Source organism: Pomacea canaliculata, linkage group LG4, assembly GCF_003073045.1.
Source record: "Pomacea canaliculata isolate SZHN2017 linkage group LG4, ASM307304v1, whole genome shotgun sequence".
NCBI classification, from domain to species: Eukaryota; Metazoa; Mollusca; class Gastropoda; order Architaenioglossa; family Ampullariidae; genus Pomacea; species Pomacea canaliculata.
Window position 1 is genome coordinate 2,426,606 of NC_037593.1, and position 21,480 is coordinate 2,448,085.

Consider the following 21,480-nt stretch of genomic DNA (forward strand, 5'->3'; position numbering starts at 1 on the left):
TTTGACTTTTCAAATGTCGGCTGTGTGTGTTTCAGAGGAAAGTAGGGGTTGAGGTGGATATAATGACAGTAAAGGGAAGACAGACAGACTTCTACCCACCACTCGACTTACATGTCTTTTCTTTCTTTCCTTCTTTCTCTCAAGTTTTGCATCAGCACCTCTCAAAACTGAGAGTGATATCTATGAATGAGTTGTCAGATAATGACTGCATAAAGACAATAGACAATAGAAATTACACTTACACACACTGACAAACGCAAACGTCAGCAAAGTACAAACACCATTTGTGTATAGAAGTCTGAGTTTATTTTTAAAAGCTTTAGCGAAAGAAGAAAGAAAGAAGGTTGTATGTTGCCATTGTTGTCCATTATTATAGTGAGTGTCAATGCCAGTACATGTGTCTCTTGTTATCAGCCTCACAGCAGCCAAACACAAAGTTTGTCTCTCGTCTGCTGTTGTCTGTGGACTGACAGTGCAGCCAGGACTTGAACTACAGGAAGGTTTATCATCAGAAGACAGGCTGATACTAAACTACAAGCACTAGGTGAGAGTTGTGTCAGCTGTGGTTATAGTTTGTCTGTACAGGAGACAAAGCTTTAGTAGAAGTCTCTTCAAGTCATCTGCCAGGCCGCATGTTTGTAGGAGCAAAAGAAGGAGAAGACAAGTTTGTAGTAAGTGATGATTGTAGCTTGTCTTTGTAGCGGTGAGTGGTTAGGCAGAAGCAGTGATGTGTGTCGTCCATCGTTGAGCAGCTTACATGACAGGGTGTGGCTCATCGGGTGCAAGACGTCTACCACTGGCAACGCCATAGCCAGGTTTAATACTACCGCCAAAACGAGTCTTAGTGCCATCAGAGGCTCTCTTGTGAAGCTTGTGTAGAACTTCATCTTGTATTGCTAAAAGACAGAGAAATGAGATATTGTATCCTCGACATTCGTGCCTCCCGAACATAAATATTCTTACGGAGTAATGTTTATATCTCAACTGCTTTAAGTTTAAGTTTTCCACAAAATCAAATAGTGCACTTGTCTCCTTTTCTTACGATTCTTCATAGTTTTCGTCTTTCTGCCCTTGTCCTCTGGATCAAAGTTCAGCATCTTGTATTCTAATACATTGGATGCCATCTAATTAGCTATAAATATCGGTCCTTTCTGGGCTTTACCCAGCTCACTTCGTGACTCCATGTTTTTCGGATTATTTTAACCTTTGCGACTTGCAGACTGCAGGTGCTTGCTGAATGTATGGGAGAATGGGTGAGAACATTAGATGGGAAAGGGTTAACTGTGACACGAACTGTTTTGAGAACGTGGTTCAGCAGCAGATGTTTGGCGGGAACGAGGTTGAACATCTACTCAGGCTCGGAATAAGGAAGAAATAAAACATGCCAGAGTCACGACCTGTAAATGTCCCGAATTGAGATTTCAGGGTAGAGCAGGGTGGTGGTCATCAACACTGGATGGGACGCGGTGCTGACCCCTTGTGGGTTCACCTCGTGTAGATAAGCTTTTAATTGTAAGGCTAAAGGAACTGGAGCCCTTCTGGATATGGAAGAATCCTCTGCCAGGACCATTCTTTAATCCTCTTTGGTTCAGTACCCAGCAGCACTTGGTTAGTAGCACCGTTAGCAAAGTGACGTCACTGGTGTGACTACAGAAACCGCCTGACGTCACGGCCAGTGTGTACGACCTGCGTGTGTGTATTTGTGTTTGTGCAATGTAGTTGGCTGGACATGTGGAGGGCAACAGCTCTAAGATAGAAGGACGATGAACTGTGAGTAACGAACACAACGATTGCTACAGCGGTTATAAGACACGTCACTGAACCGGAACATGAGAACTGAACCTTGTTGACAAACAGTAGGAGAGAGTGCGAGGAGTATGTATCTTCATGCTTTTAATTGTGAGTATGCTGAGACTGATCGTGGCGAGTGCCCCGGATGTGAACATTGCATGTGTCCTTTAGATTATCGTCGCCTTTAGAACACTGTGTTGAGGCGAGTTGTTTACAAGTAAATATTTGTGTGGTAGTGTGTAGAGTCCTGAGCCATAACAAACTAACGAAATAAACATGATGTGTACAGCCTCAGGCAAATGTTCTGTTGTTTGTTGACAGGACGGACAGTCGTCTGGTGCGAGTGTTGTCAACCTACCTGTGCTGTGACACATAAATATTATGTGAGGTTTGGACTGTAGTCTGCTCTCACTGTGGGCGTCTGTACGAGCTTCACCATTTCACCTTCATTAACATGGAGAAAGAGCCATTGACATCAAAGAGAAGTTCTTAGCCACTTTCACGGTGTCCTGCTCGTTAGTAAGTGTAGATAATGAGTAGAGGAAACAAAGTAAACCGATGAAAGCAAAGCATGCCGGTCTGCCTGTGTCTGACTGTCACCGTTACCTGTGGGCTGGTGGTCGGCTGCTACCATCAACACCTGTCTCCTCGAGTGAGGAGCGCGAGACAGAAGGGTGGGGCGGCGTTTCCCCTTATTTACACCAAACATACACAGTAATATGAGCATCACAACTATAACCTAATTAAATAATTATATGTGCTTTTAATAAATACAGCGATTATTTCAGTGTGTTTAACACAATATATAAATTTGGAACTGGCCTCCGTATGGGGAAATGAGCTATACTATTCTTATTTTTGTCTTTTTTCTAAATCGGGCATAAATAATGACTTGTGTTTATCATACATTGGGATAAAATAACTTACCATCAGGCTCTGCATCACAAGAACTCATCTCTACACACAGGATGAGTAGAGCTGCTGCCAGGATCATCAGCTGACGCATGGTGACAAGTGTTTAGAGTTGCAATAAGGCTACAGGCTGAGACGATTGGCGGATAGCTTCTGTCAGAAACATCGTCTTCAGTCCTTTTATAGCCAGTCTTTAGCACGCCTCCTGGCAACTGCCGGGTGAGGTTGCTTTTGTTGTCCTTGTTCACCTTCAGAAAAGCTTCTACGTTTTACAGAAACAAATCACACACAACATTTCTCCCACTGGCCTCTCGGCCTCAACTAACAGAGGGTGGAGTCCATAATCTGTCAGTAACTTCCTTTTCCTCTGACCTGTCCTTGGTGTGATGGACATGTCTACAAATATGGGTGTCATTATAAGTCTTATATAAAGTAGAGAGTGAACAAAAAGTATCTAACAAAACTTTTATTTTTCAGTGCACCCAACAGTATGACAAGTAATGAAAGGTTCAGTGTAAGGAAGCAATGAACCAGTCAGCAATCGTCCAGAATGCAGGTCCAAGGTAGGAGGTGTTTGTAAAGTCCAGAGTTCACCTCCGCGACCTCATGCAGCAAACACATAACAAGAGTTCAGCTTCATTGTTTGTTTGTCACTTTTGACACAAGTACCCTTACCTCTTAGCTTGATAAAAGTACTCTGTTGGTCTCAAATGTGTGAAAATCATCAGCTCACAATTTTAATTACTTACAAATATTAATTAAAAAACAAGGGAACACACTTGATAAATGTTTCCTTAAACACTAATATAAGATTATTAGATCATCTGACATTACTACCTGTCATCAGATAGATGTATGAAAGTTAAAGGTGTCGACAAAGAAAAAAAAAACTTCTTCTAAGGATTGACAAAACATTAGTAAAATTGGCCACACTCGAGAAACCACTCACACAAACATTCCCTCACTCGGGACATTTTCCTACAAAATAAAGCCGACACTGTATGTAGTCTGAGTCGAGGCTGTAGGGTGGAGGGAGCTTGAAAAACAAGTTCCTCTATATGTAACAACCAATCCTTTCTGTGGTTATTGAGAGGGACAGATAACACAGTCTCGTACCTGCCTACCTCTCTAGCGTATCATACATAACACATACATAAAGTGTGGTGAGAACCTGTACTAGGGCGGCCTTGACACGATGAACTGTATTGCCAGACACTTCAGTTCACTCGGCGGTCACACAAGGTGATATTGTGTGACAAAACAAGACCTAGTGACCACCAAACACAACTTGTCAACACAGACACGTGATCACGTAGACCTGACTACAGGAAGGTGCACGCGCCTCGGGGTCATGGACGTGGGCAATTCATTTATTTATTCATCCACTGACTGCCATTATTTGACGAGCGTCTGCCGACACTTGTCGTTGGGGACAACATCTGGATTTGCCTGCTTTGGATTCCTTCTTTGTGGCAAACACACCAAACTGTAACAAACGCATCTTTATTTGTAAAATACTAACAATTAAACTTCATCCAGCGGTCTCTTTGTCCTTCCTGTGGTCTTGTCTTTCACCGGCTTCCTTGGGTGAACCCTCCTACCTGATTTACTCACCTCCTTGATGCATTTTATTCCCTACCTTCTGACATTTTCCTGGTGTTTCTTGGTATATTAGGTTACGTGTGCTTAGTTTGAATTGTATATCTGTTTGTGCATTGACTCAGCTCATTATCAAAGTACCGGGTAGTTGACTTTGTAGGAGACAAGGTGTGTGTTGGATCGTCTTGTGCTTGAAGAGATCACAAACTGAGAGATTGCCTGAGGAACAGGGATGTTATATAATACATGTGGTGCACTAAAATAGAGGCAGACTAACCCTGGAATCTGTTCTACATGCTACATGGATATCAACAGAATATTTACATTTGAAAGTATTGTCTACCTTTAAGTTTGGGAATTAGTACAGAATGAGAAGTAATGCTGTAAGAAAATGTAAGAATTCCTCTTATGGAACGATCCCTTAGTTCTGTTTGTTGAATTTGTTTTCCACAACATCTGATGCTTTTGTTTGAAGATTTTGTGAGGTATGATTGTTTGAATACTTTTATCCAGGTACTGGTGTACTCTCTTTCTCAAGAACTAGTTTTGTCCCACTACGCTCTTATTCCGCTTCCATTATGTGTGTATTATGTATGGTAAACTAGACAGGTAGGCAGGTACGACCACGTGTTACCTGTCCCTCTCAATCCCCACAGAAAGGATTGGTTGTTACATATAGAATAACTTGTTTTTCAAGCTCCCTCCATCCTACAGCCTCCACTCTGAGTAGAAGCCATGGTCTGATCCCCAGTCGCTTTTATTTTGTCGGAAAATGTCGCGACGCCCTCGCACTCACATCTAAGTCACTCGGTGAGTCTGGTGCAAACCTGCAAGTCGTGTAATTAAGTGTAACTCACTGTAGCGCGACACCTGGTGGTTTGGATGTCTGAACATGTTGAGCTTTTGAGGAAAGGTGGAAGACTAGCTTCCTAAGATTAGACTAATGAACTTTATTTTTAAAACTGTCTCATAGGTACATCTTGTCCATACATACAGGTGATGTTGTTGCTGTTATTGTTGTTGCTGCTGCTGCTGCTGTTGTTGTTGTTAAGACGGTCTGAGTTGACACGTGTAAAATAAAGTCATGACTCTGCTGCTATCTACATACCTGACATTACTACCTGTCATCATATAGATGTATGAAAGTTACAGGTGACGACACACACACGCACGCACGCACGCACGCACACACAAAGTACAGTTAAGGAACAAAACAACATAGTGCGCAGACATTAGTTTGTCAGAAAAATGCATTAATAATAATCTTTGCCGGATTACAGATTGAATTAGAGATTTAACGTTTTCAAAATAGTTACAAATCTTATAAATAAAGAAGTATCTGTCGATATTTACAGATTTCAGCAATTAACATACAAATCCACACTGTTTTTGTCAAATGTGGTTAAACACTTTAGCAGTTATTCCTCTTCTTTACAAATACCGCAAACTGTTAGTTATTGTGTATCTGAGAACACGATTTGTTCTGGAACATTTGTATGTTTTACTTATTGTGTTAAGCCGGACCGTAAAAAAAAATTTCTGTGAAAATTTCATCGCAATGCCACAGGGTATAGTGTACTATATACCCTGTGTGAGAGAAGAAAGGGACAAAACCGCAGCTGTCGGGGGTTCTGCAATGATTACTTCCCCTCCACCATCAATCGGAGTCGTCCTCTTCTTCCTTTGCCTTTCATCTGACCTGGTCTGCAGCGAACAAAAAGGACCCCAGAACGCCGGGCTGAAAACATTTTGTAGTCTAAATAAATTACAATTGCTTGGCTTCATGGCCGAAATGGTGCTAACAGATCGAATGACGAAAATAATCATCGTGAATAGATGTAAAATGTAAATAATCCTTTTATCAGTCAGTTGCCTTGTAACCTGAAGGTGTGTGCACTGTAAAGGCTCAACAAGTCTAGGGTTGGGTGATGACAGTGAGTTTTCTAGTCAGTGATTGAGCGAAGCTGAATCCAGAGGCCTGAAGTGGGCAGTCGGCTACAGTACAAGGGGCGTCACTCTTACGGATTTTGCGGAGATAAGGGAGACAACTTTGCGGGCAACAATGAGAATATTTCTTTTATCTGAATACATTGCTCCTTACTGAAATAGGGTAAAATATCAACTTTGTCGTAAAAATGCGTCAGTGTCGTATTAAAAGACTAAAATTATTCACTAGGGACAAACATTTAGTTTTTGTTACTTGTATCCGTGTGTGTGTGTAGAGGGTGTATGTAGAGGTGTGTGTATAGAGGTTGTGTGTGTAGAAGGTATGTTTGTAGAGAGTGTGTGTGTGTAGAGGGGGTTTGTATGTAGAAGGTGTGTGTATAGAGGATGTGTGTGTAGAGGTTGTGTGTGTAGAAGGTATGTTTGTAGAGAGTGTGTGTGTAGAGGGTGTGTGTGTAGAGGGTGTGTGTAGAGGGTGTGTGTGTAGAGAGTGTGTGTGTGTAAAAGCCGGTATAGAGTGTCACGGCCCAGTGACCAAAATGACAGAAACGTAAAGTGGTTTATCGTATCAAGGTCTATGCAAGTCCTTTTTTACCTCCCCTGATAAATTAGGTTCGCATGTCTTCTATTCCAGAAAATTTCCAGCAACAGACCGGAGAAGACCTTCAGCCCATCGCACTAACCTCCTGGGGCAGCACAATATATATTTTACATTGTATATCTGGCCTCTGATGTTTTGGGGAAACTCAGTGTGAGATAACATTTTATAAAATCTGGGTGAATAACCATCTTTTGTTATTGAAATAGTCGCCTACAAACACCACCAGCCACAGTCAGTATCGTGACCTCACCTTTGAAAGACTGCACTTGTTTACACTAAACACCCACTTGTTTACACTAAACACCCACTTGTTTACACTAAACGTCCACTTGTTTACACTAAACATCCACTTGTTTACACTAAACACCCACTTGTTTACACTAAACATCCACTTGTTTACACTAAACACCCACTTGTTTACACTAAACATCCACTTGTTTACACTAAACATCCACTTGTTTACACTAACCATCGCGAGACACGCGCACACAGCATGAGAGAGTGCCGATGATGTAACATCTACCACAGTATTACTCCAGGCTTCCTCATAAAAACAACAAACATTGAGCTTAAAATTCGAGGGAAAGAACTGCCCAGAAGACGACTACTGTACTTTGACATTATTGCAGCACAGGGCGAGTGCGATGTGCCGGGGTGGAGTGGGGTGGAGTCGGGTAGTGGATGTAGAAATATTTTAGCATTTGAAAGCCGTGAGTGCAATGTAGTGCAGCTGACCTAGAGATAGATGTTTGCACAGACCTGAAACTTCTGTCACCTTGTCGTGGGTACAGCTAAGTGCAGACAGAAGGTTTGGCTGTCAACTTGATTGGACTTCGCAGCAAATAGACTGACTGACCGACCGACGAATGACAGACAGGCTGACTGACAGACTGACACCAATCATTCATGGCTAATGAGAAAGCGTGATTTTTTATAAAGTAGATTTTCCAGTCATTTCCAGTATTTGTGTGTGAGAAATGTGTGATTGCTTATTGCTTGATTGAATGTCAGTCAGTAAATACTGTGTCCCCATCGAATGCGTTATTAAGACAAGAAAGGGTTAAAGTAGTAAGACCATTAATGCAATTTCAATAAAAATGAGAGAGATGAGGAGAATGACAGTAAGTTTAACCTTCATGTGATAAAGATTCTCCAGACACGGATATAAACGAACACATCCTTCACCTCGATTAGTTTTTTTTACAGGCTCCACACCTTTTGAAGACAAAGACGGTCAGAAAGTAGAATGTTGAGAGAGAAGAACTCAGGTCAGAAAGTAGAATGCTGAGAGAAGAAGTGCTCTTGGGAAAAAGTAGAACGTTGAGGGAGAAGGACTCGGGTCAAAAAGTAGAACGTTGAGAGATAAAGAAAAGGAGAACAGCTGCAGTAGAGTGCCCCCATTTGCTGGGTGTCAGGGTGGTGTACTTTGTATGATGCTGATAATAATAAGCTTGCATACAATTTAAAATATGAAGTATTATACGAATTATGCACATTTAAAATATAAATCATACTAAAAGTTTTATTTATTTTTATACACAAGGCAGGGGCGGTCCTGGGCAGAAAAGGAATCGGTGGCCCACTTCCCCGCCAATGTCAATCAAAGCAAGTGGCGGCCCATGATATTGTCATGACTGCAGACCGTTATAATACTACATATGTTGTATACACAGTCCTGTACATACAGCTTACTGCTCCGACTCTAGCAACATTAGTAAGTACAGCCAACTTACTAACAAGAAACAGGATGATTCTCGGCTACATTGCCGTCAGCTGTGTCATTATTTTAGTTTTATGTTTTATATTTAATATATATATATGTGGCGGCCCCTGGGTTATGGCGGCCCGGTGATGGTGAATAGTTTACACGTGGGTAAGTCCACCCCTGGGCAACGAAATGCTTAGGACTGAAATACAGTTCGACTTCAAAATAACATAGACATGTCGTGTTATCTTTATTATCTCAAGCATATTTTTATAGAAGTGACAATCTGATAACAGCCAAAACTGTGGACAAATCGTTGCCGGTCTTGTCGTCTGATGACGGCTGCAGTTCAGTCGGTGAGACAAAAACAATAATCGTGACCATTAATCTCTGGAGCAAGCTCACATTCATTAGTGACTCACATGGCAGAATGTCCTGTAGTGCTGAAGGAAGTCTGTCAAACCTTGACAAACAGGAATTCCAGGGATGTAGGAACCCTGGCCGCCAGCCAGTGACCGACATTCTTCTGTCCACTGAACAGTCCTCTTGCTTCTGTACTTCATTGTTTTAACGAGCGGATAATTGCGAGGCAGAGTAAATATCATGGGAGAAATTAGTAAATGAAGACTCCTTTTGAAAAATAAATCATTTTTAGTATTGGTGCTCAGAAAAGGGGACTTTTCTGGCCAAATATTTCATTTTTGTGACTTTCATAGTTGATGTTTTTGTTAGAAAGTATGTTACTTGACCGCCGTTAATTCATCATCAGTTACACTTAGTATACACTGCTGCTAACTGCACTATACTTACAACAGACCTGCCCTGTTGTTGTTGTTGGGCTTTGTTTCATCTTAGTAATGAACCGGCTACAACACATTCAATATTTCTTCATGAAACATCGACACAAGATATCATCGGAATGCCATGTACCCTTTAGGAAAGTAGGTAAACAGTAAAAACAAAAACACTTTTATGTAACTAGGATGGAACTTATTGAGGTGGTAAAAAAGCAAACACCTGGGAGACTTTTAAAAAGTGCTTACTAATATTTGCAAGGGAAGAAAAGAGCAATTGCCCTGTCATTGCCTTACAAAGATCCCCCAATGATGGTTCAACTTGTCCAGACTATTGCATGAAGGGAGACTCGGGTGGAGTATAAATACAAGCGACTCTCTACATTTGCCAGTCATGAGGACAGGGTAGGTGGTGTAGATAACCAAGTTTACACAGGACTTGGGGGCAAGCTGCTGGTCTGTTCACGGGTACCGCGAAGTGAAGGTAGAGGGGTACATCTGTCCATCGGCTGCCAACAGCAAAGTGAGTCGTTGTTATTGTCGTTATTTCCTTCATCTAAAGTGACAGACAACGACCTTTCGACTAGTGTGGTATAAACTAGGTGTAGCTAGCTATGGTACTAAGCGTATGTAATTTTCCACATAATATTCCATGATAGCATGCTCTGCCTGAAGTAGTATGGAAAACATTACTTGAGAGATGGATGGTTTGACTGGTTCGCTGGCTGCTTGGCTGTTTAATGCCGTGTCAGCAGGACTCTTCATGACATCGCAAAAAAAAGGTTGAAGCTGTAGGGAAAATATGATGTGGAAAAAATACGAGACAAGATATGTAACTCACGTGTGGCCTACATTCTGACAATTATCTCCATGCACTAATATGTGGAAGGGCATAAGAACAGACAGACGAAGAGAGAAATCAATTCTAACCCCGATAACTTTTGTAAAAGATAACACCTTCCCGTGCAGTGTGTGTACAGAGTAATAGAGTGTACAACAGTGTGTATACAGATATTTATTTCCGATCCGACAATCAACCGTCTGGAGAGTTCTGTTGGTTCCTGCAGTCTGCTGTCATATCGGGGAGCAAACAAGGTTAAGAGCTCCTAGATAGCACTACATGTCCTTAGGAAGAATATAAATATGAATGTAGCTCAATGGCCCATTCATCTGTTCGAGGCTGGAGGGGAAGTTGGAAGGGATGGGGGATGGGGGAGGTGGGAGAGCACGTGTTGCCCTGTGAATGAGGTCAGCACACATCGGGAAGTGGGAGGGTACAGGGTACAGGGTAGTCCACTCACTGTGTGCCCGCACCCCGGACCAACCGCTAGATGTTGTTTGCTGCAGGAAGTTCCCACAAAGAGTGAGTTTTGTTTACAAGGTACATTAAGGCTGTATGTGTAAAAATGTGTGGTGACAGTCTAGAAGCAGGCTTACCCTTTACATCATGCAGCAACCAGAAAGAGAGATGAGATATAGGAATGCAGTGACAGAGGAAGGCTGGCAGACACACACGCACACACAAAGACAGAAACATTTATGCAAGCAGCAGACATCATGTATCAGAGAGCTGTGTACCAATATACTCCACCATCAGGTGGATGTGGGTCAGTCTAACCGCTAGGTCAGGGTCACGACGGTCAGCGGCTTTTCTAAATGTCTTATGGAGAGAAAGAAATGTGTGTGAGAGAGAGAGAGAGCGAGAGTGTGTGTGAGTGACAGAGTATGTGTGTGAGAGAGAGTGTGAGAAAGAGGGAGAGCCCCGTTGCTAACAAGTGCAGATGCACTCCAGTACCAGCTAAAAGAAGCTGCCAAGTTACAAACTGTGTATTTAAATCTTTTAACCTTATAAACACTCAGAAAGTAAATAAGTGCCAAATGGCAGTAGTATCTGAATGACCCCAATGCCAGTCCAATGTGTACTTTGTGTTCAAAACAAATCCTTATCCAAACTTTTCACATCCGATTTTAGCGCACTTTTTTTATCAAAAGTCGCGAGGTTCATCCATCAAATGAGGTCTTCTTCTCGCCCCTAGATGATGAAATTTCCTATTTTTAGATTATTTACTCTCACGCGAGGGAACGAAACCGAAAGTGGAGTAACGGCTATGACCAACTTTCAATATCCAGTCATAAAACAAATCACACTATTTGAAATACAAACAAGAAATACTATGTGTGTGTATATAGTGATGTTCTAAATGCAATAACAAAATTGTAGTTTGTTGGAAAGGGTGGGGATGCTTACAAGGCTACGACACGACCAGAGCAGCATTGACCAGTATAATTAATATACCGCTTCTAAATCATTTTCTTATACCGTAAATTTCGGTCTATTTAGCGAACCTGCTTATCAGCATCATTCACTAATTTTTGTTAAATCTTAAATTTTTTCCACAAATACGCCGAACTAGTTTATAAGCTGTAGATATAAACATGACAGCGTCATCGTAGGCATTTTGTCTCGTGTTCGGCATGACGAGGGTGTGTGCTTCAGCAACAGATGCTTCGATTGTTTGAGGCTTTGGTTTTAAAATACGAGCACTGTAACAACCTAAACAGTTAATCTTGCATGGCATGTTGAGAACAAAGATGAGGTGTACAGTGTACTGACAGTTATTTTTAGTGTCAGATGTGTTCGCACGTGTTCTGTGCATATTTATTCTCATCTGCCTGAGAAGTGAGTTCGCCATATTGCAGATAAACAGTAAACATGTCTGCATACCTGGAGCTGAAAGACAAGTTTGGCAATGATCTGAGGTTTGGAAATGGAGGAGATATCTGGTACCCTCCCTTTCCCTTCGCACAAGATTATCGACAACACGTCAAAGACATCCGTCAGGTGGAGCTCCGTCCAGATGACATCCTCATAACGGGTTTCCCCAAAACAGGTGAAGTGTGTTCTTGTCACATGTTCACTGAACAAATATCATCTCGGGTGGCTGGTGGCGGAGACGCGGAGTCAGAATCGGGTGTCGCGGGTTGGTATTCTGGCTTCGAGTTACCTGTTTGTGACACCTGCTTACACAGATAACCGTCAATTTGTTTCTCCTAGTACTCTGGTTTCCTCCACAATGGGTGTGTGAGAGAGAAACTATGACTTGAATGGTAGTAAATGAATTTGTTAGACTATTTGAGGCTCACTGATAAACGCCTTCTTGGTGGGATTAGGCACTGTATAAATAAACTTCTGTTATGATTATTATTACTTTTGACGAGGTGTAGACTGATAACTGCTTTAACTCAGGACTGGAAGGCAGATGACTCTTTTTATTAAATCAAAATAACTCACAACTCAATAAAGATAGGTTATCACATACAGCACCCAGGGTACTTATCGGTAGTACTGACACATTTTACTGTAATGTCTGTGTCCATCTCGCAGGATTTCACTGGCACCACGAGATCTTGCACATGCTGCGGGACGGATCACCGGAGTTCGTCACCAAACCCGAGACCAGAGAGTTCTTGGACTTTTCAACAAAGAAAGAGTTATTGCCCCCTGATAATCCACGAATACTTACCACTCATTTCCGGTAATTTTACTTAACTGTTTCCTTTCTATTGCTCTTACCACGTAGTTCCTATCTTTCACACCACGTAGTTCCTGTCTTTCACACCACGTAGTTCCTGTCTTTGACACCACGTGTCGTTCTTTTTTACGTCTTTGACTGGGAAACTCTGCCTGTCGCACCACAACCATTATTGGATGTTCTTTTCGTGCACAGAATTTACAGCACTCAAATGTCTTGTTTGTTGTAATCTTTCTTATTAAACACGGTTCCCTAATGAAAGCCAGTACCAAGGTTTAGACGAGATATCTGTACTATTTGGTAAGACACTAAAGACCATGTCAAAACAACAGTGGTAAAAAACCTTGTATTTCTCTCTAGTTGTTGCTACTGTAAGAGTAGGTATGACACTAAAGCACGTTGCAAGGTCTGTCAGAAAGTTTCTCTGTTGCCCAGCTACCATCATCTTCCTCTACAAGTGTGGGAGAAGAAAGTCAAGGTCGTGTACTTGACCCGAAACCCTAAGGACACGTGGGTGTCTTTCTACAACCACGCGCATGAACACACGGGTATCTGCACCTACGATGGTCCCTTGAATCAGTTCTTTGAAGTCATGATGGACATGGGATGTGAGTGCTGCTCAACAGTCGCTAGTATTTATCTTTGTTCCCACATCCGACATGACAAAACTATCTCTAAAGATTGGACATGACAAAGGTACCGGCAAAAATCCATGACAAAGGAACCGCTCACGACCCACGACAAAGGAATCACTAACATTCCGACATGACAAAGTTGTCCCACGTGAAGAAATGACCATAAGTCTAGAAACATTATTCTGGTGATCAAAATGTCCGGATTACTCGCAGTAATCTGCTTCGTGACTATTTATCTCATGCAATTCTTTTAATAATTTATATTATTAATTTTGAATGTATTTAACTTCCACTTTGTGAGTTTACATCGCTTTCCACTTATTAACTGTTGGCTTTCCTGCACAGTCTGGTACGGCGACTGGTTTGACTACGTGTTGGACTGGGAGGCTAAGCTGTCAGCTGACAAAGAACTCGACTACATCATCTCTCCCTTTGAAGACCTCACGCTGGTGAGAGTCTGAGGGTTAACTCTTGTCGTTTGACAGAAACTTTTAGTAATTCTTTCCTTTTACATCAACAATAAGATATATAAAGATATTTTAACAAATTTTGAAAATTTTAATTAAAGAGTTTTACATAAGAATTTCGTAAATTACTTCACTTCAAAGGTTCAAAATTTTACAGACTTTTCTTCTAGAATTCAAACGCTGCAAAGACGACATAATGTACGTTGAACTTTGACTGGCCGTGGTGGTACGAAATGATTATGAAGTTAGGGAGAAATTCTAGTGTTTGTCCTTTCTAGTGACCTGAGCAGATGAATATGCTTTTAGGACCCTGTAGGACAAATAGAGAAGCTGGACAAGTTCTTGGGATTCAACAGGGGCAGAGAACTGTGTGAGCGCATCGCGGAAGCTTGCAAGTTCACTAACATGAAGGTGGTCAAGGATGCGCAGATGCCGAGTGAGATGAAAGCAAAGATTTGGAAAGAAAACGCGCCAGGCTTCTACAGGAAAGGTGCTGAGTATCAAGATGACTGAGATTAAAGAGCACCGCACGATCATACACGCATCCACCCATCGCTCTTTCCAAAGCTAAACATTTCAAATGTCAAGAAGCCAGTCAACAACATAGTCTGGTGTCATTATTTTGTCGAAAATGCAGTGTACATTTGTAAACATTCTCATTACTTGGAGAGAGGTACAAGCACGCCCATTGACCTCCTAATACACCTTAACGTTTCGGAATATATCTATATAAAAATATATATAAATCGCTTTGAAAACATTGAAATATATACTAATATCGCTTTGAAAACATTCATAAATAAGACCTATGCCTTGAGGAATGACTTTTTTGTTTTTCCGTTGTAGGCGAGGTCGGGGACTGGAAGAACTGGTTCACTGTGGCCCAGAACGAGGCTTTCGACGCGCTGTACGAGAAACGTATGGCCGGCAGTCAGCTGACCTACAGATACCAGTGACGAGTGTCTATTATATGGCTGTCACCTGGTTTGACTTCGAATCAAATTAAGCTATTTTTTTTTAGTGCCAGCCAGCCAGCCAGCAGCCAGCCAGCCAGCCAGCCAGCCAGCCTTTATCCCATATGTCGCGTGTTTCTTTAAAAAATAAAATGTAAATTCTACATCATTTTTCATTCGTTTCCAGTATTTCTGTGTGTGCTCGAGCGATTGCCTGTTTATTAACTGTGGACAGTCAGTCAGCACCGTGTCAAAGGCGTTATTACAGAGAGAAAGGGTTAACTAGATAAGAACAGTGATTACAAGGCGACCGTAACAGGAATGAGAGAAGAGAGGAGAGCGAGATAAAAGTTCTCCAGACGAAGTTAGAAACGAACATGTCCTAGACCTAGATTATTTTTTGGGGGGTTATATGGTGCACACTCTTGCCAAGGAAGGATCCAAAAAAGAGCAGCAAGACAGGTCCACCACCTACAGCGAAGTCAAATCCATCATCAAGGCCAAACAGCACAACAAGTGGCTGCAGCAGCACCCACGTTTCAACCGAAACGACCCATACTACCTGCTTACAAGAGCTGAGCAGGTCATTATTTTCAGGCTGAGGACAGGCCACAACCGTCTCAATTACCACCTTTACACCAAGCTCCGAATCGGCCAGACAGACCAGTGCCCGTGCCAGACAGGCAGTCAGACAACAGCACATCTACTGCAAGAATGTCCCATGCACGAAGAACTCAGGCACCGCATTTGGACTGATGAGACGCCAGTATTGAGGAAGCTACACGGCAGCCTGGAGGACCTGCGGCGCACAGCATCATTTGTGCAGGAGGCAGGCGTGTCCATTTGAGTGATCGACGAAGAAGAAGAAGAAGATATGGTGCACTCCTCCTTCCTTGAGACAGAAACGAGAATACCACAATGTTGAGAGAAAGAGAGAGAAGGACTCAGATGAAAAAGTCAAAATTTGGGAGATGAGGAAAAGGGAAAAATCTGCAGAAGATTGACAATATTTACTGTATGTTTTTAAGGGTTAGATACTTCATATGATGATACTAATAATAATTTTACATATATTTTAAAATAGGATATGGAGTACATAACCAAAATTAAAATATAAAATGTTTCTCTCTTTATTTATTTTTATTTATTGCACAAACAAATATTTAGGACTGAAACACGCTTAGACTTCAAACTAACAAAAACGTTGATGTCCTTCCTGTTATCTCTATTATCTTAAGTACAGCTTTGACATCAGTGATGATATGATAAGAACCACAACTGTGGACTAATCGTCGTTGGTTTTGTCGTCTGCTGGCGGCTAAAGTTCAATCGGCGAGTAAACAAACAAAATGTCAGCCTCCAAAACCCATCCGTTAATTAATTATCCGCCAGCAAAGTGCGCCATTCGCTTGTTGATCGCAGGTATAAGGTAGCGGGTAATTATCCTGGGGAGGCTGGAGAGGAGAGTGTGACGAGGGAGATCACGTGTCGCCCTATGAATGACGTCAGCAGACACAAACTGTGGTGTGTGCTGTAGGTCAGTAAGTGTGTCGCTGAGCCAGCTCGACCTGCTTGCTGTTGGCAGCTCCGACAAACAGTGAGTTTCGGTTATAAGATACATTGTCGATCATTGTAAATAATTCAGTGTTCAAATGTGTGCGTGCGTGTGTGTATTAGAGTGTTTTAGAGTGTGTGTGTGTGACTGTGTATATGAGAAAGGGAGCCGATGTTGACGGGTGCAGATGTACTCTAAGAACCAACTACAGAGGCTGTCAGCCTCTTTCACTGCAATCGGATGTTTTTGAATATTTACAACCAATAATCTCTAATAAAGACAACCAACTGTTTACACCGTTTTAAAAAGCATTTTTCAACATTTGCGTGGTGTGACTTTTAAGAATTAGAGGTTTTGTTTTCGTCTACTAAATCAAAATGAAAGTTTGTAGCTGTACGGGACAGAGAGAAAACCGGGAAAGTGGGTCAATAGTGCGAAAGTTCTCTAAAAATTATTTCTACCTTATCTGCAGACATATAGTGCCAAAACACATATACTTTATTAGAATAAACATTATGCTTTATATATTACTTACTATTTTCTTGTAATTCGCATTTGTTTGAGAACATATCCATGTCGAATTGAGTAACACCCAACTAATGTAAAAGGACACCTGGTCGACTAGAACTTGACTACTTTCACACATGACATAGTACCTGACTGGTTGACGTTTTCAGCGGTTAAGGGGAAGTAATCCATGCTACACGAAATCATGGATTACCAAGAGTTTTTTCCCTTGTTTTTTTATTCATTTTAGCATATCGCGATGCTGTACGACACTACAATATTAGGACACCTTCACACGACCGCCAACTACGTGTAGAGAGGAGTTTTTTCTTTTAACCCTTTGTGCCACACGCAAGTAGTAAACAAGAGCCGGAAGGCAGTATTTTCTAAGTGATACCCGTGTGCACAAATCGCTATTCAAATTGTTCACATTCGATTTTAGTGTACCTTGGTATCAAAGGTCGCCAGGTTCGTTAATCAAATTAGACATTATATTCTCTCCTAGTTAATGACACTGGCTATTTTTAGATCATCTACTGTCACACGTTGGAATGAAACGTTAAAGTGAAGCAGCGACTAACTACAGCAATGGCCGGCATTGGATATCCAGTCATAAAACAAATCACGCTACTTAAAAAATAGAAAATACTGCTTACATATTGATGTACTAAACTCAATACCAAAATTGTACACCTTGTTAGAAAGTGAGAGAATTGTCACAGGACTACCTCACAGCAACTCGCCCAAGTTGGAATGCCCAGAACTTGCCGAGAGAACCACAGAGATCCTTGCCAGACAATATACATTTTACTGTAATAACTAATATACTGCATCTCAATAAATTTTTATTTTAGCACTTTTGTAACCAGCAAATTCACAAATTAATTTTTTATTTGAAAACTTATTGCAATTCTTAAACTTAAAATTCAGTTTGACAAATACAAAGCAAGGAAAGAGTTTGCCAACTGTAATAATGAGAAAAGAACATACTAAAGCCTATATGGCATGGATGAGAGCGAAGATGAAGTGACAATTAATTTAGTGTCGGATGTTTGCGCATGCTTTATGCATATTTAGAAAGTAGTCTGTCATTTTGCAGATAAAGAGTAAACATGTCTGCTTACCTGGAGCTGAAAGACAAGTTCGGCAATGACATTTGGTTTGGTCATGGAGGCGACATTTGGCTTCCTCCCTTCTCTACGATCAAGGATTTCCGGCAACACATCAAAGACCTGCGTAACCTGGAACTCCATTACGATGACGTCATCCTGACGGGTTTTCCCAAGTCAGGTAGGTGTCGCCCCTCATGTCTGTGCCACAACTTATCTTTGCACGAATAGCGGAATGAGTTGACTCAAAGACGGCAATGTGTTGACAGTTCCATGAAGTCGACACAGTACTGAGAGACACACACCCACCTTCATACTTCCCTCTCATTTCTTCCTCCATTGTGCCCATCGCTCACTCACGTCTCCCTTTACCAAGTTGTTGGTTGCGTCTCGCAGGCTACCACTGGCACCGCGAGATCTTGCACATGCTTCTTGCCGGTTCGCCGGAGTTTGTCCACAAATCATATGCTGAAGAGTTCCTGGACTTTTCTCCTCAGAACGAATTACTGCCTGCAGACCGTCCTCGTGTACTTTTCACTCATTTACGGTGAGTCTACTCGGCTAACAGTCATTCCAAGTTTTTGTCCTCTGTTTTAATTTTCTACAAATTTTAAACTTCCAAATACCACAAGTCACTCTTAAATTTTGCAACTTCAGACAAAACCTGTTTCCTGTTGCTCAGCTACCATCATCTTCCTCTACAAGTGTGGGAGAAGAAAGTCAAGATTGTGCACTTGACCCGTAACCCTAAGGACACGTGGGTTTCCATGTACAATCACGCTCATGGTCACAGAGGAATCCTCGGCTATGATGGCACTTGGAACCAGTTTTTCGAACTCATGATGGACATGGGATGTGAGTCCTACTCATCATTCACTTGCTTACCGATCTTTGCTTACTGCAAGAGAAAGAACTCCTATATTTCCGTCTATGGCGATATTACATTTCATCTCTTATGTTATAGACAATTTATTTGAATTGTCTGCTACGCAAGAGTTAGAGTGGTTAGAGTGGTTAGAGTGGTTAGAGTGGTCACAGCGCTAGATTTCCGCTTATTATCTCCCTTTCCTGCACAGTCTGGTACGGCGACTGGTTTGACTTCGTGCTGGACTGGGAGGCTAAGTTGTCAGCTGACAAAAAACTCAATTTCATCATCTCGTCATTTGAAGACCTCAAGCTGGTGAGAGTCTGAGGGTTAACTGCAATCGTCTTTTAGCAACTCGTAGTTACCTTCTCCTGATTGTATACAGTCTTCATGGTCCACATGTGAAATACTTTGCTAACTCAACATACCTCTAATAATGTTTCTTAATTAACAAATAGGATCTCATACATCACAAACTCTTCAACAATGATTTATTGTGTCATTTCACAGCTTTTTAGTATTTAAAAACAATATACTATACAAACATAAGTTTCTGCTTTGAAAGGTATTAATTGAATTAGTTAAAATTTAAAGTATACGTGATTTTGTAATTCTTTCTTAAAGCGAAGTAAGTTGCATGGTTTGGTTGAAGGACCCCGTGGGGCAGATAGAGAAGTTGGACAAGTTCCTGGGATTCAACAGGGGCAGAGAACTGTGTGAGCGCATCGCGGAGGCTTGCAAGTTCTCTAACATAAAGGTGGTCAAAGAAGCGCAGATGCCGAGTGAACTGAAAGCAAGATTGTGGAAGGAAAACGCGCCAGGCTTCTACAGGAAAGGTGCTTAGTAATGATGACCAAACGATGTTTGTTTTAAAGCAAATACTAGACTCCAGACCCACACATTTCTACCTGTGTAGTGGGTACAGGTGTTCAACAGGGATTTGTGGATTTTGTATTGAAGAATTTAATATTAGTCATTTTGCTGGAAATTTTTTGTTTGTAGGATTAATTGAAGTTAAAAGGAAATGTGTGAATTTGATCAAGAATGCTCATGTTGGCCTTGAGCATGCTCAAACGAAATGTAAGACAGCTGTAATTTGTTTATTCTAATAAATAGACAGATTGACAGACAGCTGTGACTTGCTCATAAAGGTTTCTGTAATGTTTAGCAGAGTTAAGGAAATTGACGCAAAAGAAAAAAATCCAATGAATATTTTTCCCGTTGTAGGCGAGGTCGGGGACTGGAAGAACTGGTTCACTGTGGCCCAGAACGAGGCTTTCGACGCGCTGTACGAGAAACGTATGGCCGGCAGTCAGCTGACCTACAGATACCAGTGACTGGCCTCCACTCAACCACAGTCTGTCTACAGCGGCCTCACAACGAGGCTACAGTGATGTCACGTGTTCTCATCAGTCAAGTGATGTCACATGTTCTCATCAGTGAAGTGATGTCACGTGTTCTCATCAGTGAAGTGATGTCACGTGTTCTCATCATCAACTGTCTTCAACATCACAGAAAATGTGAGAACATTTCATGTCTACAACTGTAGAACTGTCCAGGTTGTCGACAGTCGCCTGCTCATCACCAAGGTGCCTACAAGCAAAGGACTGAAAAAAACATGTTTCGTCATGGCTGACATTTTTCTTTGTACAGAGCTTTTATTTTCAGTTGAACAAGTCCTGGAATAAAAAAAAATGTAATTTTGATCATCAAGTTCTTTTCTCTGTTTCTTGGTTTTAATTGAGTTAATACAAGTCAGTGAACTCTGGTAGTGATGACCATTGTGACGATAGTGCGAAGTTTGAGAGTGACAGAAGCAAGATAAAGGCCGCCAAAGGCTTGTGACATGTGAACAGTGAACGGTTAGGTGTGGAACAAAAGGGTATGAATGTTGCTCTGTGGCCTGACCCCTTTAGCGGGAATTGGAGGAGAGGGGAGGAGCTCTGTGGGTGTACAAGGGGATGGGGATGAGGGAACGGGTTGCCCTGTGTTAGAGGTCAGTGTGCTTCGAAAAGCTTGCAATCATTAACATTAACACGAAAATTCCTTTCTCATCCGGCCCTGAACTACATAAACCACACGACTATATCGACTGAGGTACAAAAATAAGAAACAAATATACACATTTGTTCTTGTCTAAATTATAAAAAAAAACACGGATGAAGGGATTTATCCATAGCTTTGTCTATACGTGGGTAAAGCTATAGTTTGAACTATGTATAGAGAACACAAAACACAATTCCAATCATCCTCATTTTCCGAAAATGCTTAAACTTGTTGATGGGACACAATGTAAACTGTACGAGTCTTGCAATGTAACATTTTTGTGATACAGATACAATAACCACAGAAATCACAGTTTGTTCTCGTGACAAATTAGTTTCAATATTTGGGTGTCCTTCACCTTGGTATTAAAATTATTGCCCAAATGTTATTAAGTCTTTTATTCTTTATTCTTTTACTAAAGAAAGAAAGACTCATACTTCTGTAACATACGTGTAACAGATACA

General features: G+C 41.5%; 2 protein-coding genes and 1 long non-coding RNA gene across 5 annotated transcripts; 2 read left to right on the top strand and 1 right to left on the bottom strand.

The window, feature by feature from the left end:
* Positions 1 to 287: 287 nt before the first annotated feature.
* On the bottom strand, positions 288 to 3,121 carry LOC112561726. Its single transcript, XR_003098715.1, has 2 exons — positions 2,719 to 3,121; positions 288 to 896 (listed from the first exon to the last, which is right to left on the bottom strand). It is a non-coding gene; the product is annotated as an uncharacterized LOC112561726 (long non-coding RNA).
* A 6,623-nt stretch (positions 3,122 to 9,744) lies between these two features.
* LOC112561720 (sulfotransferase 1C3-like) lies at positions 9,745 to 15,098 on the top strand. 2 transcript variants are annotated; one of them, XM_025234353.1, is made up of 7 exons: positions 9,745 to 9,869; positions 12,047 to 12,237; positions 12,732 to 12,882; positions 13,315 to 13,487; positions 13,860 to 13,963; positions 14,288 to 14,471; positions 14,828 to 15,098. In XM_025234353.1, exons 2-7 carry the CDS (start codon positions 12,060 to 12,062, stop codon positions 14,935 to 14,937), a joined length of 900 nt encoding a protein of 299 aa, XP_025090138.1. In that variant the 5' UTR covers positions 9,745 to 9,869; positions 12,047 to 12,059; the 3' UTR covers positions 14,938 to 15,098. The 2 variants fall into 2 exon arrangements, with proteins under 2 accessions (XP_025090138.1, XP_025090135.1); XM_025234350.1 differs by lacking the exon at positions 9,745 to 9,869 and adding an exon at positions 10,555 to 10,709.
* A 1,256-nt stretch (positions 15,099 to 16,354) lies between these two features.
* On the top strand, positions 16,355 to 20,683 carry LOC112561721 (sulfotransferase 1C3-like). Of its 2 annotated transcripts, none has more exons than XM_025234355.1 (7): positions 16,355 to 16,531; positions 18,081 to 18,286; positions 18,502 to 18,652; positions 18,788 to 18,960; positions 19,182 to 19,285; positions 19,623 to 19,806; positions 20,198 to 20,683. In XM_025234355.1, the coding sequence occupies exons 2-7, from the start codon at positions 18,109 to 18,111 to the stop codon at positions 20,305 to 20,307; spliced, it is 900 nt and encodes a 299-aa protein (XP_025090140.1). In that variant the 5' UTR covers positions 16,355 to 16,531; positions 18,081 to 18,108; the 3' UTR covers positions 20,308 to 20,683. The 2 variants fall into 2 exon arrangements, with proteins under 2 accessions (XP_025090140.1, XP_025090139.1); XM_025234354.1 differs by having other exon boundaries at positions 16,356 to 16,531; positions 18,096 to 18,286.
* The last annotated feature ends 797 nt before the right edge of the window (positions 20,684 to 21,480 follow it).

Bases quoted from the DNA above. Each gene is read 5' to 3' on its own strand.
- LOC112561720 (XM_025234353.1), top strand. From the start codon at position 12,060: ATGTCTGCATACCTGGAGCTGAAAGACAAGTTTGGCAATGATCTGAGG. The intron at 13,488-13,859 runs GTGAGTGCTGCT...TTTCCTGCACAG, and splicing joins AGTCATGATGGACATGGGAT to TCTGGTACGGCGACTGGTTT. The intron at 14,472-14,827 runs GTGCTGAGTATC...TTTCCGTTGTAG, and splicing joins GCCAGGCTTCTACAGGAAAG to GCGAGGTCGGGGACTGGAAG.
- LOC112561721 (XM_025234355.1), top strand. From the start codon at position 18,109: ATGTCTGCTTACCTGGAGCTGAAAGACAAGTTCGGCAATGACATTTGG. The intron at 18,287-18,501 runs GTAGGTGTCGCC...TGCGTCTCGCAG, and splicing joins GACGGGTTTTCCCAAGTCAG to GCTACCACTGGCACCGCGAG. The intron at 18,961-19,181 runs GTGAGTCCTACT...TTTCCTGCACAG, and splicing joins ACTCATGATGGACATGGGAT to TCTGGTACGGCGACTGGTTT.